The sequence below is a fragment of the Notolabrus celidotus genome, chromosome 7 (assembly GCF_009762535.1).
Source record: "Notolabrus celidotus isolate fNotCel1 chromosome 7, fNotCel1.pri, whole genome shotgun sequence".
Taxonomy (NCBI): Eukaryota; Metazoa; Chordata; class Actinopteri; order Labriformes; family Labridae; genus Notolabrus; species Notolabrus celidotus.
The window spans coordinates 32,771,173-32,794,440 of record NC_048278.1 but is presented as its reverse complement, the minus strand read 5'-3'; the positions used below and the strand labels follow the sequence as shown (position 1 = coordinate 32,794,440).

The following is a 23,268-nucleotide window of genomic DNA, read 5'->3' as shown; positions in this document are numbered from 1 at the left end:
CCACGGTGGCTCGTTGATGTTTGAATTTTTACCAATGTTGGAGATTTTATTTAGCATTTCTGGCGAGCATATGACCAGACATGTTGCTCTGACAGCTGAGGAATGGCTCCCTCTTTGTTTGTTAGTCCAAAGGTGAAGAAAAAAAAAAAAGGCAATCAATACTTTCCAAAGCTGGTTTATATCTACACATGGCTTAAAAGAAGAATGAGATATCCCTGTGCTGTCATTAAAACTAAGAAGTCCATCTGAGAAGTCATAAGTCGTAACATTTCAGCAGATCAAACATGTTGCAGAGATCCCTCTCTTCTAAAAGGAGCTGCAGCCAGGCACACCTATGTCTCCAGTCATTGCCAAGCAACAGTGATGCTCCCTCTAGCTGTGCACCTGCACAGGTAAGTCCAGTGGGAATGAAGTAGGGTGAGGCTACGTTCTTATTTGACTTTCCACGCAAACATAAAGCCCCAATGGGACACAAAGGGGAATCTACAGCACAGAGAGAAAGCCTCATGGAGACAGTGATTCATAAACTGAGGGTGACTCTCATGTCTTTGTTGATTTCTTTAATTATAAAACTGTTTTTTAATGTTTCGTCATTTCATCTGATTATGGTTCAACCTACCTTAACATCATTATCAGTCTGTCGTATTAAATGTTGCTGCATCTGTTACAATAGAATAAATTCAACTTTGATAACTTTGTAATAAGTGACAAAACAATTCCTGGTCTTTAATTATTTTATTGGGAATGACAACACTTTTGAAAAATACTGTAATTATTTTAACATCATGGATACAACATTGCTGTTGTGTTAAACATCAGTCATCATCACAGAAATTAAAGAACTTTGCAAAAACTGCTTCAAATATCATTTCTATCAATCTTTTTATTTGGAATTAGCAGAGACAATAGAGCAAAAGGATTAGAATTAAGGGAAATATTTACAGTATTTACAGATGTATGCATGAATCCTTTCTTTTATATAATTTATTTTTAAGTAAAAATAAATAAAATTTAAAAAATATATTACTAACAATAAAAAAATTAAAAAAAATTAAAACATATAAAAAAATGCATTTTATTTATTTATTTTACCTTTTGTGATTTTATGACCTGCTTGTTTTATTTTGCTGCCCATGTAAAGCACTTAGTTACCCGGTTTTTGAAAAGTGCTCCAAAATTAAATTATCATTATTACTCTTCCAGCCTGCAATCATGCGAACAGAACATGATCAGATTCTTGTCCATGAACTCATTCTCAAATAACTTTTGCTAACTTTGCTACCGAATCACTCTACATGATGCAATATAACACCTAGTATAGATATGATGAATTAAACTAGCACCTGATTATTATAACCATTATTGGTAATGTGCTTTATCAGGCTGGGATTCACAGACAGAGCAGCCTCAAAAGATGTGCTATGTTGGTAATGACATATTGGGAAAAATGAGGAGGAGGACCCATGTGTATAATAGTAAGAAATGTAAGGATTAAAGAACAAAAGGCAACGGATACAAACAAAACTCACTTAGTCCAACAACTTAATCCAAAATGTCTAAAAGATAAAACACAGAGAACACAAGAAATCACTGGGAGACTACATACACACAAGGTAACGAGCAACAGGTGTGAGCACCGGACACAGGTGAATCTAATGAGGGCAATCTAAGTGGAGGGAAACACACAAGGGCAGGAAGTATAACAACACCAGACACACAGGGATCATGAACTACAAAATAAAACAGGAAACTACATCTATAAAACATCACACAAGCAATCAAAAGTAGCACTTGACAGTTAACCTGCATTTTTGGTACTCTTGAAACAGTCTAACACCTTTGGATAAGGGGAATGTAACATTAAAGTTACTGAAGTGCTGACTACAGACTTAAATGTTTGAAGCGTTTGTTGGGCAGATCTCTGGCCCTTGGCTAGTCGTTTGTTTTCCCCTTCAGCAAGAACCAGATGTGACGTTTTCTGGGGTGCTGAGTGTTTGTATTCCATCTGATGCTGGTTTTGTTGCCCCACATTTTTTGAAATGCTGAATCCAGAGCTGCCTTTAAGCATGTCACCTTCCTGCAGATAGAAATCTAAAAAAAAAAAAAAAACCCTGTCTCCTACACTCATAATACATTTTCTCTTAGCTCCTCCCCCCCGACTCATGGATTATCTGCCTGGAAGTTCATGTGAACAGCCATGGTGTTTGCTTTAATATTGGTGCACTTTTGACTTGTTTGTCCATTCAGTCATCTTACACTTTACATGATACATTTGACATGCTAACAGTCTGAAGCGTGTCGTTTAGCTGCCTTGCATATCAGCTGCCAAGGAGGCAAGATTTTGATAATGCCAAGAAAGTTTAAATGAGATTTCTTTTCTTCTTTCTGAATTTTATGAGGTAGGAAGTGGTTTCATTATGTTTGTTTGCCCTTCAGGGCTCATACATGCTGGGAGATTACAAAATAAAACAATGAAGCACAATCCATGTGTGTTTACACTTGGGCTTCCAACTGTCCCTTATTAGCACAAAAAGAATTTAATATAAAGTTGAAGGAGATGACTTGTTTTGCTTTTGGAGCACAAAATATTCTCTGTATTTGCAGAATGCCTAGTACAGCAATCTGTGGCTTGCAGGCTCAGATTGAAGATGTGTATGAACAGAATTAACAGTCAAATTAATGGGGTGGAATTCTATGAATCTGGTATTGGGTCATTTTTCATCCCATATATTGGGCTAAACTGGTTTGTTTCATATGGGACCTCAATAGTCCTGTATATTGCATTACATTTTTCTTTTGCCTGTTTTTTGATGTAAAGAGCCAAATTGTGTTTTCTTGGAGGTTTATTCATATGAGGTTACATAATGATACAGTAAGGATTAAAGGGAGTATACACACTTTCTGCATTTCCAGTTGAATCAGAGTATGAATATACGCTGAATTCGTGCTTCATGCTCACACCACCATGGCACCGTGCACCTGTCCCTTATTTAGTAGTGAGAAAGTTGGCAACCCTAGTTTAACACTGATATCTGTAAAAGATCTCACTAGAGATACACAGGTTTCCTCATCAGATAATCTTGATTCTGCATATGATCAAACCAAAAGACATCCACAAAAACAGGTTTTGTAAATTCCAATACATTAACAGTCAAGTTACACATTTGGATAAACATGTAACATATGAACCCTGAATGTTTGTACTGAGATTATTCAAATCTAAATATATTACTCTGGCAACACTGCAATACCAAACCCTGCAATAAAACAACATTACAAAAACAACTAACTTAAAATGTAAACACGCTGTCAAAAGACAATGATTAAAGAAAGTACATTCAATGGTCAAAAGGGTAGTGATGTGTCGGTCACGAACGATCCTGCTTTAAGAGCCAGCTCTTTGAAGTGAACGACAGGATCTTTTCCTCTTTCTGAAAAGTTTCTTTTTCGTTAGTTATCAGAGGTTAAAAAAACGGGGTTTTACATCCGGGTTTGCTTTGATTGACAGCTGCTGTACAGGTAAACTCCGTAGGACCTCGGGACGCTACGCTGTAGGGTGGAGCTTATTACCATGGAAACACAGAAATTCCTTACTGCGCAGACTCTGGCTGCAGAAAATTTGCAAGATATCAGCTTTCTGGAACGGGATACTTTGGCTTCAAAACCATACAATAGGAAAAGGCGGAGCGACGCTCTCCATTAAATATAAAGTCTATGGTCGAGACATGTGGTGGCGTCTTGACCAATCACGTGTCCACACTGAGCAGAAAGGGGAGGGGAGAGGTTACAGACACACTACACTCTACAAGAAGGGACAAAGCAGACTCTTTCTGCTCAGGAGACTCAGGTCTTTTGGTGTGGAGGGGGCTCTTCTGAAGTCCTTCTTTGACTCTGTGGTGGCATCAGCCATCTTCTTTGGAGTGGTCTGCTGGGGAAGCAGCATCTCTGCTGCTGACAGGAAGAAGCTGAACAGACTGGTGAAGAGGGCCAGCTCTGTCCTGGGCTGCCCGCTGGACCCTGTGGAGGTGGTGGCTGACAGGAGGATGATAGCAAAGCTATCTTCTCTGATGGACAACACGTCACACCCCCTCCAGGAGACCATAACAACACTAAGTAGCTCGTTCAGTGACAGACTTCTTCACCCGCGGTGCCTCACGGGCAAACATTTATTAGCTCTCTACCTGTTTTGGCATGTATCCGTCACCCGAAGCCTCCAAAGACCACCTGGTAGTCATTAGAGCAAGTATGTTACAATGTGGTGCTGGTCTAAAAGCTGGTCCGTTGAGATTTGAAGACATGGCTGTGACTGATGAAAAGGAGCATGGAGGAGGAAGGAGGTTTGTTGATTCAGAGGACTTGTCAGTGTCCTCCAGGCTCTCCTGGTGACCAAAATGCTCCTCGATCTCATTGTTAACGTCCAGGCTCTGGAGCTCAGGGCTGTCAGGCTGCAGCTTTTGGACTCGCTCATAATCGTAACAAACCTGGATGGAGCCTTTTCCGGAAATATCAACATTCCCTCCAAACAGCTTCTGAAAAACTCCTTCTGTTTCTTTCCCGGCCTCTCTCTCCTCATTTATTTCATCGTGGCTCTCAGTCACATTGATGCTGTCTGCCTCCAGGCTCTCCTGACTGGGCTCCTCACCGCTACACACACCTGAATCTAGACTCTGAAGCCTGGAGCGCTCCAGCTGGACCTTCTCCACCCTCTCATAGTCAGAAATGACCAGTGGAGGATTGCCTTTGTTGCAGCCGTTGGAGAGCAGTTTCAGGATCTTCACGTCTTTTTCTCTAACTTCCTCCCTCTCCTGTCCTGCATCTTTATCCTCACTTTGACTACAAACAGGTCCGTAAGGTGTATCAGCTGCACAGGGATCCAGATTTCCTGCAGTGAGCAAAGAGACAGTAACAGGTGGAGCAGAACCGAGATGGGCATAGCTGGGGTTGGAGAAGCCGGAATTGGAGGAATCGTAACTGCTTTTGCTCTTCATCTTCTCTAGCAGTTCTGCCTCCGGCTTGAAAGGGACAAGCTTCACAGGGGAGACAATCTCTATGGAGGTGATTTCCAGTGGTGTGAAGAGGTTTGTGAGCCTAGAGCTCAGATAACTCTGATGAAAAAAACAATGACAGGCGAATGAGAAGAGGAGTTTGAAAGATTAACAGGTTAGAAATAAGAAGAAAATGAATCAGTAGTTCCCTCAAGGTTATTAAGCTATGAAACGTACGGTCTGAAAAAGCATAGACTGTTTATCAGCCTCGTCTCAATGACATCACTCATTTGCTTGGATTTGGATAATCTTTGTCGCCAAGGGGCAATTTGGTTTGCAACAGGCATCAAATACAGCACATACTGCAAAAGTTACAATCATTAAATTTAACTGTAAACCAGGTTAGACCTTGTTATGAAACTCATTTTGAGCAGAGAGAAAGAGAAAGATGAACTCACTTGGAAATTAACATCCTTCAGGAAGGACTTTGCCGGGTTTGGTATGGGTTGACCTTTGATTTTCGTTATCAGGAAAATCCTAAAAGATGAAATGACAGAAGGTTTAAGTAAAGCTGACAAAATGAAGATATTCAGTCATCAATCTGATATTTCACGTGTGACACAAAAGAATGCTCACCAGACGGTTTTGTTACGCTTCAAAGTTATGACTGCCATGATCAGAGCCAGCACTACCGCACATGTGACAGTGATGGAGATAATCCAAGGTTCATCTAGAAACACTGAGACACATCATGGTACATTAGGAAGATTAGAAGGTACACTAACTCCACTGTGAACAAATGTGGGTTGTATCCCTAATGTTCAAGCCATTACCCCACCAAGTTTAACGCTTTTAACAGTGAACACAATCCTAGAAAGAGTAAGACTCAAGACAGGAAAGTTTGAACTTCATTTAAATTTTTTGAGAGTTTTTTTTCATCATTTAAAACATTTGAAGTGCCAAAAAGATATGCATGGGCCAGTTCTGTGGTGAAAACATGGAAAGATGAAAATTTCAAACAAATACAAAACCCCAAAGAAGCAAACAAAAGTATTTCCATGTTTTCTTTAAAGGTGACATATAATGCTCTTTTTCATCAACATATATTGGTCTAAGAGGCCCCAGAAACATGTCTTTAAAGTTTATTGCTAATAAAACACTTTGAAATCAGATTTTTGCATGCCTGTAAACCCCTCTTTTTCAGCCCTGCTCAGAACAGGCTGTTTTCTGTGTCTGTGCCTTTAAATGAGAATGAGCTCTCTGACCACGCCCCCTCAGGAAGTGGATGTGGCCTCAGCTGTCCAGCACGTTGATCTAATGTTTACATGTTGGCTGAATATACACGGCTGCTCACAGACCCGCGTTACTTCAACCCTCTGAATCTGATCCAGAATCCGATCCTGACAGAGAGGTGCCTGCAGCAGGACCTTTCTGAACCATTGGTCACAGATTTAGTGTTTCTTGTTGTTTTATTTGTCAGTATGTCGACGTGTGTCTTGGTACACAGCTACGAACATGTAGCTATTTGGCTATGCTAACTAGCGCAAGCACTTTTCCATGAAAAAATAATAATCATCCACTAGATCTTCAAATCTGCAGACGTGGGGAGTAAAACCGCAGCCGATATGGCCTGCGCTCTCAGGACATCATACAGTTGCAGGTCCCGAGAGTCAGAACTGAACTGGGCAAAAAGGCTTTTAAATTTTCACCCCCATTTACCTGGAATAATGTGCAGAAGGACTTGAAACTGACACATCTTGTAACTCTGGGGGAATTCAAGTCACTCATAAAAGACAGAGAAACAAGCTCCATTGGATCCTGTGATTGCACTGTGTAATCATGTAACCATGTGAAACTGTGACTGTATTCTATTTTTTGTTGTTTTGTGTGCTTGTGTGTTGTAACCTATTTTATGCTGCCGTCTTGGCCAGGTCACTCTTGAAAAAGAGGTTTTAAATCTCAATGAGTCTCTTACCTGGTTAAAGAAATAAATAAATAAAACCGACCTTTGTGTTTATTAAGACAGCCTACAACTAGCATGCCTCCCTCCTAAGCTCCTTGTTAGCACACATGTGTGCAGGGAATGAAAAACGGAGGAGGGGTTGAGTTGTATTTTATACAGTCTATGGGTTGAACAAGCTCCGAGCTCTGACTTCCATTACAGACCAGATGTCGTTGTGACGTATGAAAAACACTGAAAACTGAAACGGCTCGTTTCAGCACACATTTACAGAAAGGTGGAGAAATCAGAACAGGGGCAGAATGGATTTTTTTCATTTTTTCGGGGGGTTTGTAGACATGCCAGGGACACATATTCCAGGTGGAGAACCATTAAAAAGTCGATTCTGCATAATATGTCACCTTTAAAGCTTCTTTGAGGAACTGGACATTAAATGTTTTTTTTTCTTTTAAATAGGCCTTAGGTTGATTGTTTGCTTTTGTAGCTCAGGTTCATTATTAATTTATGTCTGTTTCATAAGCAGCTAAAAACTTCTCACAGGAGCTCTAAAGATGTGTTTGGTTTTTACAACCTTTTGGTGGTCTTCCAATGCGTGACACCCATGATGTAGTAGGGCTCCAGTCGCTCCCAACACACTTGAATTTCAATTCATCCATAACAGCCTGCACTCGAACTCGTGCCTCATATCTCTCGCCTTGCATCAGCGCATCACTGAACAGCTGGGCCGTGCAGTTCCATTCACAACTCTTGTTAATAATTTGTACTTTGCTACGATCATTCTGAAAAAGGAAAAAGAGTTGATTTTAGACATGCTCATATTAATGAATGTAACTTTACCCTTTGATGGAATCTCTGGAATCACACAGAACAATGGAAGCCCTCATGGTTATTCAGAACAAACAACAGAGCTCCATTAGAGAGTTTCTGTTGATCTTTTCTCTATGTATCTATTCTTTTCTGGAAAAAGTGGTGGTGACTAAAAATGTGTTAATCAAATGTTTCCTCTGGTGATTTTTCATGATTTCCTCTCACTTATGGTCTGTGAAAACTTGAAAAAATAAAATCAATATTACCTCTTAACATTTCTAGAAGTTTTCTTAAAATTTTTAGCAGAGCTGCGACTTTTGTGAATACAGAAAATTTGATTTTGTCACCGTTTGCTTTGGTGATACCAGTTTTGATCTCATTGTTCATCATATGATGCATTCACGTACAAACAGAGTCACAAAATATGCATACACACCCTCCATGTCTCTTTCTCATGTTTCCACTGGATCTCAAATCTGTACATTTTGATTTTATTTCGCTTCTTGGCGCCGGCAGGAACGACTGACACATTAGTCAAATTAATTTCTGGCTTTTGTGGAGGATCCAGCTTTACTGCAATATCACACACACACACACACACACACACACACACACACACACACACACACACACACACACACACACACACACACACACACACACAGAGAGTTTGTTTCAGGTCACCATGAACACTTCACAAGGTTAGTCACATTCCTGTAATAGGCTACATAATTCATTGTACTCACTTAGTTTTGATGGCCAGAAGTAAATGGTGGTAACAGGAATTCGCACACAGTCACAAATCAGATTAATGGTAATAGTATGGGATTTTTGGAACTGAGAAGACATAAAATAAGATTTAACATCCATGGTTGATGAAACAAGATCAAATTTTGAGGTTGGGTTTTGACAACACTTCATTAAATAAGTAGGTGAGGAAGTTTAACAAATGGGTTGAGTTAAATAACTTCTTACTCACAATTTCATCCCAAGTACCAAAGACCATGGAGCACTTTTGTAGCGTTGGTCTAGAGACGTCAACAGGCTTCAGTTTGCAGGATTTGTTTTCAGTGTATTCTCTGAAAAATGGTTCAAATGAGTTAGGGATGCACTTATCCAGCAATGATATCAGATACTCTACCAACACGGACCAAAACAGCTGGATTGGCTAACAGAGACTATTCAGCCAACAACTCGATTTTATGGTATGTTTACCAATCATATCATGTGTTAGCGTCAAACAGCCCCACCATGTTGCTTTAACAAAGTAAGGAGCCACGCTGGTCCAAGTTCCAAAACAACTCCCAGGGTTTTGTTTTTTTAAATCGATAGCTGTGTCCCGAATCAGGAGCTGCATCTTTCAAAGGCTGCAGTTCAAGATCAGTAGCGCCACAGCAGTGTGTTGAGGGCAGCCCCATATAGAAGGCTTGCATCACGAAGGATGCATTGGGTGTATCCTTTGTGGCCCAACATATCCCATGATTCATTGTGCCCCAATTCAAATGAGATGGCAGACACTTAAGCGGCAGAGAAATATGGGCCCGATCTCAATGGGCCTGCTAATTTTTTTCTCACCACCTTGCGTATATTAGTGAGTCAGAATAATTCTAAATTGACAGGCCCCAATTCATCCATATAAGTACATCTGTTCGGTGCATCAAGACGCTGTATTTAACCTCGGCAGAAATAGAGGTGATTGTTGTGGAGGTTGAGGCAAGAAAACCAACACCGAAGCGTGACAGGAGGAGTCACCATGACAAAAACAATGAAGCCTGGGTTTCTCACTGAGGCTGTTAAAGCTGTGTCTCCTGAGGTTCACACCGGGGCTCAGGTTAAGAAAAAAAGGTTAGAGACTTAATCTAAATAAAACAAAAAAAATATGCTCACCTACTAGCCATTTGTTTCTGAGAGCTGCGAGACACAAATGGGGGGTCGTGAGATGTCTTCCAGAATTTTGTTTTTTAAGTTGTCTAAAATAGTAAATTCAACCCATTATAATAAAAAAATATCAACAAAAAAAGTAGCTCACCTTGAAATAAAAGCTTGAAAGTAGAAAATGTGTGAGTTTTCTGCCATTCTTTTTGCCAGATGGCTATATGACAGTCATCTGGCTTTTTTCTTTTACTGAAAGTAGTTTAAGTATGTCATGCATTTAGTTAAAAGAGTATGTGTTTACATTTTCTGAGAAAGTTGGTTGTCATCATTTGTGCGTACGCATGGTCTGAAGAAGTTCTATTTTTGTTTGTAGTGTAAGAACAAATTCAAGTAAGAATATATTGATGAATCCCAGGTATGTGCTTCAAACGTGCGTACGCACAGTTTAAGCGCGTATTCGTGCGTACGCACTGTTAGTGAATGAGGCCCAATGTCCTCCCTGAGCCCTGAGCCCTGAGCCCTGAGCCCTGAGCCCTGAGCCCTGAGCCCTGAGCCCTGAGCCCTGAGCCCTGAGCCCTGAGCCCTGAGCCCTGAGCCCTGAGCCCTGAGCCCTTCTTAACTCAATTGACGTCACCTGGAAAGTGATTGAGGGCAAGAGGCTGTAAGGGCTCAAACTGTAGAACTGGAATGGGACAGCACTTTGAGACTTCTCACGTGAACTGTATGAAGTCATGAAGCTTACCTTAGCGGCTTTAGTAATGTTTATTGCACAAGTTTTACTTTCCTCAAATTCAAGGCGCTTAAGGGACTCATTGTCATGTGATCCAGGCTCTTACGATACAGACTGCTCAACCACCCGATTTAAAACTTATAAATAGGTTATATAACAATTTTATATAAATTATAGGCTACTGTATCCACATATATGTGAAGATGAATAGATTAAGGCTGTTTTCCATATTTATACCTACAGGCAAACTTTTTTTACCTGTAAATTTAATTGCAACTTTCATGCTTCTTGTTTACCATCACACTTTTTTTAATTTCATGTAACATCACAATGCTATGAACTATGGGTAATTCCTTTTTGCTAAGTCTGCAAAAATGCCCACTTACGGAAAGGGGACATAAAGGGCTCAGAAAGTCAGTGAGAGATCCCTCACACACTTTATGATTTGACAGCGGGACAGCCCTATAAGACCTCATGGACTTAGCAAGAACGTGCCTCAAAGTCAGTGAGTGTGGACATTGAGATTGGGCCACAGTTTTAAATGTGAGTTATTGGTTTAAACTCAAACAGCTGGTGATACAAGAGTTAGAAAATGGGGTTCGCTACTTTCAGTGAAGCTTTAGAGAATGCTAAGGGACAAAAGCGACAAGAGGGTAAGGGTGGGAACAGATGTAAACAGTAAGTCCACCGTAGAACAAGCTGTCTCATTTCAATTCAGCCTAAGCAGTCTATGCTGGCCAGGTCCGTCAATGGGTGTTACCTCTAAGGCTGATGTTTCAAGAGACAAAATATAAGACAACTATCTATAACTTTGCACTCCGTGCTCAGATACCCTTAAACACATTACTCACTTTTAATGCCTGAAATCCATATTAATTGGTTGTGTCCAATTTTCCAATGGGCCCAGTACACCAGTATAAAATGTGCAGAGGGGTATTTTACCCAGAGGATGGTGCCATAACCTAGCTAAAGCTTCATCACTGACATGAGCAGTAACTAATTGAAAATTAGCCCTCATGCATTGTGTTATGTAAGCAGCTCGTTAGCATTACAAGAAACCTGTGATAGGAAGCTGGTTCGGCCATTGGGTTCAACCATGTGTCCTATTTCTAGAGGTTATGGATCATTGTTGTATTTTTTTATTATATATATTTTTTTGGTTAAAGTTATTTTTTTGGGGCTTTATTATGCATTTATTCCATAGGACAGCTGAAGAGAGACAGGAAACATGGGGAGTAGAGAGTGGGGGAAGACATGCAGAAAAGGGCCAACCGGTCAGGAATCGAACCGGTGACCCCTGCGACGAGGACTGTAGCCTCTGTATGTGGGGCGCTTAGACCGCTAGGCCACCAGCGCCCCTATTGTTCTATTAGGGGCAGTTGTGACTCAGTGTTAGAAGAGGTTGCTTCTTAATCAGAAGGTTGGGGGTTTGATCCCAATCCAGGTCTCCCTGTCAACATACTGGCAAGACTATTGACCCTAGACTGCCTCCAGTCGCTGGGCAAACAGTGTGTGAATGGGATTAGTACTGATGGGCATTTTACATAGAAGCCTCTGCCATCAGTGTACAAAATGTGGTGTGAATGAATGAATGAATGAATGAATGAATGAATGAATGAGACATGTGCAGTAGTGGTCAGAAGACTAAAGTAAGCACAGTATTAATACAGCCCATTTATCAAAGTACTCAAAGCATGCAGCTCCAGTTTGAATGCTGCATTCCACTCACCACTCTCCCTCCCAGTTTAGGACTCTAAACACTGTCCTGTCCTCTCAATAAAGACATTAAAACCCCCCAAAACAAACTTAAAAACAGAAAGCAGCAGTACACAATAAAATATATAAACCTTGTTGAGTGTCAGTTTGATTTATAAGACTCAGGCTAGTGAGTCTAGGCAAATTGGTTGTGTGCAGTGGGTCTGTGCATCATAACTATCAACGATACAACAGCTCAATCACCAAAAAGGATTTCAGTGGTGAAAACGGATTGTACTATAGAGAGCTGCACTGCTGCACAGAAACTGCACACTGCACAATCGTCATGCTTTGAGAAAGCTTCAACCTTTTTTTCCCTCAGGGAGTTTCCCCTCCCCCAAAAATACAGACTGCAGTTAATTCAATGTTAACGGTTTGTTGAGATCTGATGCAGTTGCATTATTCTATACTGGTAAATGTAATATGTGATCATTGTTGCTGCACTAAAAAGGTTAGCACATGATGTTATTTTCATTTTTTACAAGCACATTTTATCTATGCATGCATTTTCTTTTGCCATGTTATGAAAGCAATGTTAAAATCACGCACTGCTATTGTAGAGAAACCCAAGGCTGAAGTTTTCTCTCAGATTTGTGCATTCTTAATACATGTTTCATTTTTCTGACCTCTTAATGTTCTTTCAGCACACTACAGATAATATTTTCATCCACTCTAAAAACCACTCTGTCCAGATGTGACTTTGTGTCTGCAGTCCTTACCCCTTGCCATTAAGTATGCACTCATGATTGTCCTCATATGTGGAGTTCCACTCACAAGTGACGGTCCGGTTGTAGTCACTGTGGCAGTAGAGAGCTGTGGAAAATGAAGGTGATGATACTGAATCAATGAAAGCTTGTCATTTCAGAGCTTTGATGTTGTATTGGTCTTGTGTAACAGATCTAGAGATCAGTTTTGCCAGACAGACATAAAACAGCGTTAGTTGAGGGACTTACTTTGTCCTGGCTGACTGTCACATCCCTGCACCATTCTGATGGTGCAGACGTGAAGAATTGGAAGAAAAAAAAACAGCAAAGGGGTTCTCTTATTCCTCTCCATTTATTGTGTCATCAGTCTTCTTTTCTTTATTCGAGATATTTGCTTTTCAAAGCAGCGAGCAGCGACTCAGCATGGGTCAGGTTTTCATTGGTCTTGGAATTCACTGTTTCCGTCTTCTTCTCATCCTGTGAAGATGGAAACATACGGCTATTCATAAAAGACTCCCAAGGCGAGAAAACCACCTGCTCACTATTAATGATCCCTCACTAAGGCAGATGTTTTCTGGCGACATGTTCTTTCATTTTTTAATTCAGCAGTTCCAGCGAAAGTTGTGGTAAAATATGTCTGCAGTGTCAAAATGTGTTATTAGATCTAAAAACAACACAGCGTTATGTTTCTGAACTCTTGCCTGAGTCAAACCCACTGATGGGATCAAAATAACCCTGACTTAATGGGTCAAAGTTGTCCAAAGTTTTGTACAATACAAGCTGAAAAATAACCCAGATTAAGAAAAAAAAAAGGTAGATTACATGACCTGGTATAATGTTTCTCTCTTAAAGACTCATTCTCAGATTCAATCCAATGTAATTCATTTAATCTGCTTACATTACTCTTAAAACTACTGGGTCCTGCTGACAGTCCATGACATGCAGTGGTGGACAAAGTACACAGCTTCATGACTTAAGTCAAAGTATAGATACTCCAAGTCAAATATTACTCCAATACAAGTGAAAGTTGCTCTGTCAAATAATTACCTGAGTTAAACTACTGAAGTACTTGCTTTTAAAAATACTTTAGTATTCAAAGTACTTCTTAAAATATCTCAAAACTTTGTATTTTCACAAAGCATAAGTGCAGTCAAGAATACATAGGAGTACATTATGTTACATTATGTTAGCTAGAAAACTATACCATGGAATAAAAACAGACATTAAGTTACTCCAAGCACAGACAACTTAGTTTGAAATGTTCATCTGGAATAAAACAAACATTAAATAGCTCAACACGCTCTCTCAGGTTGGACAGTGAATGTTTGAATGTTTGGGCAGAGTGAGAAACAGGGAGAACATTTCAAATGATACATATCATTCTGCATTTCAAAAACCTCTAACACACGCTGAAGATATGACAATGGGTGCTCAGGTGGAGAATTATAGCCATCATTACTACCTCTGAATGAACTGCTCTGTGTTTGCTCCATGTTCAACCGTGGAGAAGCACGATATACAAGTATGACTAAACCACTGAGACAAACAGAACTACACAAACACATGTTACTGTCTTAGGGATCAGATTTCAGAAAAGAGAAGGAAATTCATGAGCTGACTTCAAAGCAAAAGTAGTGAGTAACTAGAGCATTGATAGAAATGTAGTGAAGTAAAAAGTACAATAAGTGTCTTTAAATGTAGTGGAGTAAAAGTAATAAGTATCATCAAAAAGTAATACTCAAGTAAAGTACAGATACTCAAAAAATGTGCTTAAGTACAGTACTCAAGTAAATTTACTGTGTTACTGTCCACCACTGATGATATAACACCTGTGATATGTCTGAAATACATGATCTTAGAAATGAGTGTATGAAATATAAACTTTAGGGTCTTACCTGTTGGTCTAGCTGCTCAGGATGTGCCTCAAAGCGCTGAATTCATTTCAACTGAAGTCCTGAGGAAGAACATCACATTAATTACGTGTCATCTTAAAGGAAGTAGCCAACCAAGACGTCTTCTTAAAGAGGAAACTAGGAAATGTAATCTTAGATCAATAACTTAATTGCTTTGTTCAGTTTGAATCCACTCCCACTCTTTTTTTTTAGGGGTGTTGCTGATAACACTTTAGTGGTTTCCTCCCCCTGTTTTTATATGATCTGAAGCTGTTAGATGGTTTCAAGAGGAAAAATAATCCAACACAGTACCTGTGCAATGGTGGATGTAGACTGCTTCACTGTTGGTGCTTTATCCACTGCACAGCTTAACTCTTTACTCCCCTTTACCTCCCTGCAGGCAGTCCGAACCCCCAGAAAGGGGTGTATTTACAAACATAATACTGTGCAAAATATCAGATGTAATGTTTCTTCTCTTTTATTCTACATTTTGTGATTGGCAACCAATCCATATTTTAGTACAGGTGTTTTTTTTGGGGGGGGGGGGGGGGGGGGGGGGGTTCATCTTAACCACACAGAAGTATTTCCAAAACAGGATGTGTGTGTGTGTGTGTGTGTGAGAAAGAGAGGGGTGTCGGTCTCTGAGGTAAGTGGAAATAGGACAAATACAAAAAATGATCCACTGCCGACAAAAAAAAAAAAAAGTAACTTTCACTCTTAAAATCAAAATCAATTTTGTATTTTTTCAAATTTTGCACCAAACATCTATTTTATAAACTTTCAATTTCTCCACTCTGCAGACAATATACACTACCGGTCAAAAGTTTGGACACACCTTCTCATTCAATGTTTTTTTATTTATTTTAATTATTTTCAACATTGTAGATTAATACTGAAGACATCAAAACTATGAAATAATCTGGTTTTGCCATAATCTGGACTACAACAGTGGTCAAACAGGGCTATTCATTGTGTACTAACCCTACCTCTGAACAACACAACTGATGGTCTCAAACACATTAAGAAGGCAAGTCATTCTACAAATGAACTCTTGACAAGGCTCATGTTAATTACAAACCATTCCAGGAGACCACTTCATGAAGCAGACTGACAGAATACCAAGAGTGAACAAAGCTGTCATGAAGGAAAAAGGGGGCTACTTTACAGAATCTAAAATATAAAACATCTTCTGCTTTGTTTAACACTTTAAAATAATTCCATATATGTTCTTTCATAGTTTGATGTCTATGGTATTAATCTACAGTGTTTTAAATACATAGAATAAATACAAACCCTTGTATGAGAAGGTGTTTCTAAACTTTTGACTGGTAGTGTAAGTAATCTTTGTTCTTTTTCTCTATTTTAATATCTCTGTGTTAAGGGGAATGCACAAGTTCTTGCTGAAGCTGGGTCACCTGTTAGTGTGGTTTATCTAAAAGGTCAGAGCTGTTATTTCTGAGAATCTAAATGTTCCATTATTCTGACAGGTGCACTTCCTGTAAGCTGAGGTTACTTCTCTTTAGACGGCGGTGATCAGATAACTTCATGTTCTTGTTATCATTACCCGTTCATTGATAAGTCTGAAAACGTTACGTTTCAGAGGAAGCCAACGTAGGCGGTAATAAGGGAGTTGACCTATTCAACCAGTCCTTTTTTTAATTGCTGTTTCCATGTGCTGAAAATAAATAACTTCTCACTTGTTTAAAAAAGTGAAGAAAGAGGCCTGAACTGATTGGTTCTTTTTAAGTCACGGTGTACCATAGAGTCCGCTTTATATGTAGTAACTCCTGTTTCCAGGGGTCAAAATGTTTAAACCCATGTTCATCTTGTAATCTAAGAATAACATTGAGTGTTTCTTGGAACTTGAGTCATATAGGAAGTAAAAGTCTTGCCTTGAGCTTAGGGCCAAATAGCTTCCTTTGTGCTTGGATCTGGAGAAAATGGTCCTACATCCTTAGTACCAGAGCCCTACAGGGCTGTGTCCTCCTGTTCTTCCCTCTTCCTTTAAATGAGCTTAATAGCTAACTCTGGCTCAGCAGCTGTATTGTGCATGGCCCCTGTCAATTAAACCAATAAACTAAACTGTAGAACAGCTCCAATATCACTGAGAAATTTGCAGATGACACAATGGTAGTTGATTGAATCAGAGACAGTGATGAACAGATGCATGCAGGAGGAGTTAAAGCCTATCACAGTGCTGCCAGGTTAACAACCAGTGGCCTGTTGCACCAGCTCTGCATAAGTTGAGTCTTAAAGGCTGATTATACCTCTTATACTTCAAAGCGTGTTATGTTAATCTACAGCTGATACATGTTGCTGTTTATCATACAGGCATGATTACAGGGAAGAATAGAGAGGAAGAGATGAAATACACGGCCGATGTCTGGGATCCCGGGAGTGCTGTAAATGCAGGAAACACAATGCCGCCAAGTGGACCAGTCACAGGGCTTGCATTCTGCGTTGATTCTACAGGTAGTTACATTTTGGAGCAAGTTACAGTGGCAAGGACCAACTTCCTTTAACAGGCAGAAACCTCGAGCAGAACCAGACTCATGTTAGACAGACATATGCTGAGACGGAATTGGATAGAGGGATATGAAAAGAGAGAAAAATGATAGTGGTGACACTATATGTACGAGCATGTGACAAATAAAAGATCTTGTTTTATCAACCCTTGAGCCCTCAGTCCCCTAGCTTTGGGAACTTGTGTTCCTAAATTCCAAGGGAGTCTGTTTAAAGCTGCTGTTGGTAGAAACGGTGTGAAAAGCATTACTTTTTTTCTGCTGGGTTTGGAGAAAAGGTCATAATGCCCATCGGTACTGTCACGGCAACACAACCCTGGCACGAGCTCGGTCTAGGGCATCCAAGCGTTGGCTGCCATTGCCATACTAAAGAAGGCATCAGGTGGCTGTCGAGCAAAAGGCAAATGGAAATGCGGACCCTACCTGTGCCGACTTCTTTCCAGGACACCATTCACGGCTCCGGGACCAGCTCACGCTGCTTCCCTCTCATTACCCCTCAGGGTTTCGGATGACAGTTCATACTTAAGTTAACATATATAACACACGACAAAACTCAACGGGAAAAAGGGGAAGCTTTGCAAGAATGTCTTTCTACGGCTTCTGACAACGGCGTCTCTTTCTTCTCGCCTCTCTAGCAGGTGTCTGCCTGAGCTAATCAAGCCCACAGCGTTACCGTCTCATTTATAGATTGGTCACGTGACCAGGAAGGTCCGCTCACCTGTAGCTCGACAGCCACACCCCCATAGTCTGGACAGTGTTGCCGCAACATTACTCAACAGCAGCTTTAACGTAATGTCTAATGACAGCTCTATGGTAAAGGGCAGTATGTGTAATCTGGATCTAAAGGCTGTTTTCGGTTAGATATGATGTGTAAAACTCCCCTATTCTAAATTGAACTGTGATAAGACATATTCAGTGCTTAGTTGTCACTTTGTGTCTTATTTTAGAGGTGAGTTATGTCCTACTTGATGACTATCATGACCAATGCAGCTGATCTCAGCCCTCTCCAGGTCTGACCACTCATGTCTGATGTCATGAGATTAATGATGACATTCAAAGTCACACTGTACAGTCCAGCAACTTCCCCGGCTGAAGGTCAGTACTGATCAAGTACCTCTAACACTTAAGACTGAATGACTCTGAGACAGATACTGGGAAAAAACCTCACTTCTAATCACATCAACAGCTCGAGTCTGTCTTTGTCAGACACAATCTACCAGACGGTTTCTCTGTCTAACGTCTATCTCAGATATACTCTTCGTTTATATCTGTTAACTTCTGACATTTGGATTTCCCCCAAACCTCTCTAAAACTGAAATGAAAAGCGCTGACACTCTCTCTCTCTTTCCTCTCTCTCTCTATTTCCCTTTTCTGCTTAAAGGAAACCACAAACTACAGCTACACGCAAACCACTTCCTTGTCTTCCCAGAAAGCGTTTTTGTTTCCAATAAGAGACCTCATTCAACAGCGAGCAAGCTGGTTCTTCTTCTCTCACGTTGGATACACATGTTTAAGCAATACTGACCTAATATGGCTAGTTTTACACAATATACAAGCATGTGGAGTCACTCAACTCCCTTTAGAAAATGACCAATTACCTCAGTACACTGCTCAGTACAGTCAGTACTCATGATCCCTCAAAGTAAAACTAGCCTGAAAACTTAAATGACTAGATATGACAATGTGGGCAAGAGGGCAGATCAAGAAGCACAAATCAGAACCTCACTGATGTCACTGTAAATGACTATTTAAATATCTATGATAGGAGATTCTATTACTCCATTTCATTAGATAGTTAATCTGACAGAAACAAACAGATATAACATAATCCATCCTCTGTTGTATAGAATTCATGATTTTGCTTTTATGTTCAGTATTTTGTGTTCAAACACTTTTTAATCTCAGCTCATCACATACCAACATAAGGCTTGTTTCAGGGCACCCTTAGTGACTGTTTTGAGGTCTGTTTCAGGGCACCCTTAGAGACTGTTTTGAGGTCTGTCTCAGGGGACCCTTAGTGACTGTTTTAAGGTCTGTTTCAGGGCACCCTTAGAGACTGTTTTAAGGTCTGTCACATGGCACCCTTAGTGACTGTTTTGAGGTCTGTCACAGGGCACCCTTAGAGACTGTTTTAAGGTCTGTTTCAGGGCACCCTTAGTGACTGTTTTGAGGTCTGTCACAGGGCACCCTTGGTGACTGTTTTAAGGTCTGTCACAGGGCACCCTTAGTGACTGTTTTGAGGTCTGACACAGGGCACCCTTAGAGACTGTTTTAAGGTCTGTTTCAGGGCACCCTTAGTGACTGTTTTGAGGTCTGTCACAGGGCACCCTTAGTGACTGTTTTAAGGTCTGTCACAGGGCACCCTTAGTGACTGTTTTATGGTCTGTCTCAGGGCACCCTTAGTGACTGTTTTGAGGTCTGTCACAGGGCACCCTTAGTGACTGTTTTAAGGTCTGTCACAGGGCACCCTTAGGGACTGTTTTGAGGTCTGTCACAGGGCACCCTTAGAGACTGTTTTAAGGTCTGTTTCAGGGCACCCTTAGTGACTGTTTTGAGGTCTGTCACAGGGCACCCTTAGTGACTGTTTTAAGGTCTGTCACAGGGCACCCTTAGTGACTGTTTTAAGGTCTGTTTCAGGGCACCCTTAGGGACTGTTTTGAGGTCTGTCACAGGGCACCCTTAGTGACTGTTTTAAGGTCTGTCTCAGTACACCCTAAGAGACTGTTTTAAGGTCTGTTTCAGGACACCCTTAGTGACTGTTTTAAGGTCTGTTTCAGGGCACCCTTAGTGACTGTTTTAAGGTCTGTTTCAGGGCACCCTTAGTGACTGTTTTAAGGTCTGTTTCAGGGCACCCTTAGTGACTGTTTTAAGGTCTGTTTCAGGGCACCCTTAGTGACTGTTTTAAGGTCTATCTCAGGGCACCCTTAGAGACTGTGTTAAGGTCTGTCACAGGGCACCCTTAGAGACTGTTTTGAGGTCTGTTTCAGGGCACCCTTAGAGACTGTGTTAAGGTCTGTCACAGGGCACCCTTAGAGACTGTGTTAAGGTCTATCTCAGGGCACCCTTAGAGACTGTGTTAAGGTCTGTCACAGGGCACCCATAGAGACTGTTTTAAGGTCTATCTCAGGGCACCCTTAGAGACTGTGTTAAGGTCTGTCACAGGGCACCCTTAGAGACTGTTTTAAGGTCTGTTTCAGGGCACCCTTAGAGACTGTGTTAAGGTCTGTCACAGGGCACCCTTAGAGACTGTTTTAAGGTCTATCTCAGGGCACCCTTAGAGACTGTGTTAAGGTCTGTCACAGGGCACCCTTAGAGACTGTTTTAAGGTCTATCTCAGGGCACCCTTAGAGACTGTGTTAAGGTCTGTCACAGGGCACCCTTAGTGACTGTTTTGAGGTCTGTCACAGGGAACCCTTAGTGACTGTTTTAAGGTCTGTCACAGGGCACCCTTAGTGACTGTTTTAAGGTCTGTCTCAGGGCACCCTTAGTGACTGTTTTAAGGTCTGTCTCAGGGCACCCTTAGTGACTGTTTTAAGGTCTGTCTCAGGGCACCCTTAGTGACTGTTTTAAGGTCTGTTTCAGGACACCCTTGGTGACTGTTTTAAGGTCTGTCTTTTCCCTATTATTAAACTCAGGAGTTGTTTAGTTTCAGAGAAGTCTGAGCCACTGCAGCGTCCAATCAGTGAGTGATATTTTCTTAAGGGTGGCGTGAAGAGAGAAAAGAGCGATTTACGCATCAGCTGACTAAGAGTGTGGGGCTGGTCAAGTTATTCCACTTATACTAGATCGATTGCCTTGAAATTTGGTACCAACAGTCATGAATTGTACCATCCCTGGTGTCCGAACAACTTTTCTGTGGTTTGGCCACATATGATTACAATTAGTTTGCTTGTTAACATTATTGCTGTAGTCTCTTTTAACAGAACATTTTAAACTAGTCACCAAACACTTAAAAGTGATCTTGGTCTCTCTCTCTCTCTCTCTCTCTCTCTCTCTCTCTCTCTCTCTCTCTCTCTCTCTCTTTCTCTCCCTACTCCCCCACACTGACTGCTATTTTCAGTCTCTCTTCACCTCCTCTCACCTTCCCACCCACGAATACTTCATTCCTCTCACACCTTTTTCACTTCTTTTCTAAACATCCAAACCTTTCTGGTGTAAAATTCAAAGTGCACACAGAGCAGGATGACATTATGTGTGTGTCGTTACATGTCTGCTTTGATACAAACAGCGTGAGCAGGTTTTGAAGCCAAACCTTCATCAGTGTTTGGTGAAACTCTTGATTTGAAAGAGTGTTAGAAGATGTTTGCACCCTGCAAAGCCCCTGGAAGGACTTTTTTAACTTGCTATGACACAAATTAAATCTGCTGTGTTGCCTCTTTATCACCCACAAAAGCAAACAAGACCACCAAGATTGACAATGTCTGTAATTTCATGCCGGTAAGTTACTGCGGAGTGGGTAGGCGTCAAACACAATGAGTCACAGCTAGTTAAAGAAACAGCCTCATCTTACTTTCTACCACAGCAGATATCCACAGTGACTAACACATTTGACTGTTAGAGGAAAGAAAGGTTAGGTTGTTTTTGTCAAAAAATGAAACTTACACAGAACAAAATCAGCAAAGAGGTAAGAGGTACCAGTTTGTCCACAGGGGGTGCCAAAATCAACACATGCCGAAAGTTTCAAAGAGGAGCTTTAGCAAAAATAATTACATGGACATACATGGGACCAAAGACCTCTCCAACACTACAGGTTCCCAGCCTCTGATATATTAGATTAGCAGATCATTCTGGATCATGAGAGGCCACTCTAAGTAAGCTAGCAAGACAGCCCTGGGATCAGAGTAGCCAACAGACCTCATTATACACGACAGTACTCCAATATCAAAAGAAATGTTGAAATCCCAAATTCTCAGAGATTGTGTTTGGTCATTATATCGTCACTACTGTTGTCTTCTTTGTAAAGCCCAAAAAATATCACGTCATCATGAAGATACACGCCACACTTTATATCTATCACCACATCTTCTGGCATAGTTTCCTCTTAAACTGAGTCATTCATTACACTGAAAAAAAAAGAAGTTTGACCTACTATCAGAAAACCAGATCAGAGTTAAGTTACAAAGAACTTACCGGTCCAGTGTCTGTCCGTCTGTCTGTCCTCCCTCCCTTCGTGGCTGTCATTCAGTGTGAGTTCACAGTGCTCTCAATGTCTACACTCATTCTGAGCATGCTGATAACTTGTTTCCCTTCCCTGACTGCACTCAAGTTTAGAGGAAAGAGATAAAAATGAAACCGCTTAGTGTGGTTTCCCTCACGTAAGAGCTATGCTACGATTTTTGAGAAGTGTGCAGGGAGCGGTGGAAATCTCTTTTCAGAGTCTTTCAAATTTGGTTGTCAGGCAAAGCAGAAACTATGAACTGTGGGCGATATATTTTAACCCTTATTGTGCTGATGTCATATTAGATGAGTGACAGCAGTGAGGGGTTTTTGTATACTTTGTTTGTTTTACTGAGCTTTAGATGAGAAGATTGATCCCCCTTTGAATCTGTACCAGACATGAACTGCGAAAGAACATTTTTTTAAGCCAGTTTAAAATTAAAGATAGCTCAGATTATCATAGCTCTGCAAAAAGAGTGACAGAAAGTTTGCTAAAAATGTCGTGGAATTTTCATAATCTTATATATGCGTATGTAAGAATGTTTAACTATTCTATTCTTTCAGTCTCAATGTCAAGTAGAATAACTTGATTCCTATGTCATCTGTTACGGGCGAGATAGTGTCAGGGTAGTAGTCAAGGTCTCTCCCCCTGCTCCCGTCTTTATCTATGTTTCATGGCCGACTTACTGTCTCCAGAAGTTATCTAACTTTAGCGTCATCTTCGGAGGGAATAAATACCGTGCCTGAGGATTTGACTGTCAGAACTGACTTGGCATTGCACTGCACTCTCCTGCCTGTGTACTGTTATGTTAGTTCTCCTTGATCAAGTTCTACATAAACTATTTCAACGTAAGCCATCCGAGTCTCCTGAGTCTTCTGTG

The 23,268-nt window shown here is 40.8% G+C and overlaps 1 protein-coding gene across 1 annotated transcript; it reads right to left on the bottom strand.

Annotated features, from left to right (window-relative positions):
* Window positions 1–4,075: 4,075 nt before the first annotated feature.
* Window positions 4,076–22,652, bottom strand: LOC117815733. The gene is made up of 11 exons (XM_034687622.1): window positions 22,361–22,652; window positions 14,712–14,770; window positions 13,066–13,293; window positions 12,832–12,925; window positions 8,732–8,831; window positions 8,499–8,589; window positions 8,189–8,325; window positions 7,517–7,724; window positions 5,622–5,724; window positions 5,444–5,522; window positions 4,076–5,105 (listed from the first exon to the last, which is right to left on the bottom strand). Exons 3-11 carry the CDS (start codon window positions 13,166–13,168, stop codon window positions 4,170–4,172), a joined length of 1,851 nt encoding a protein of 616 aa, XP_034543513.1. The 5' UTR covers window positions 13,169–13,293; window positions 14,712–14,770; window positions 22,361–22,652; the 3' UTR covers window positions 4,076–4,169.
* Between the last annotated feature and the right edge of the window lie 616 nt (window positions 22,653–23,268).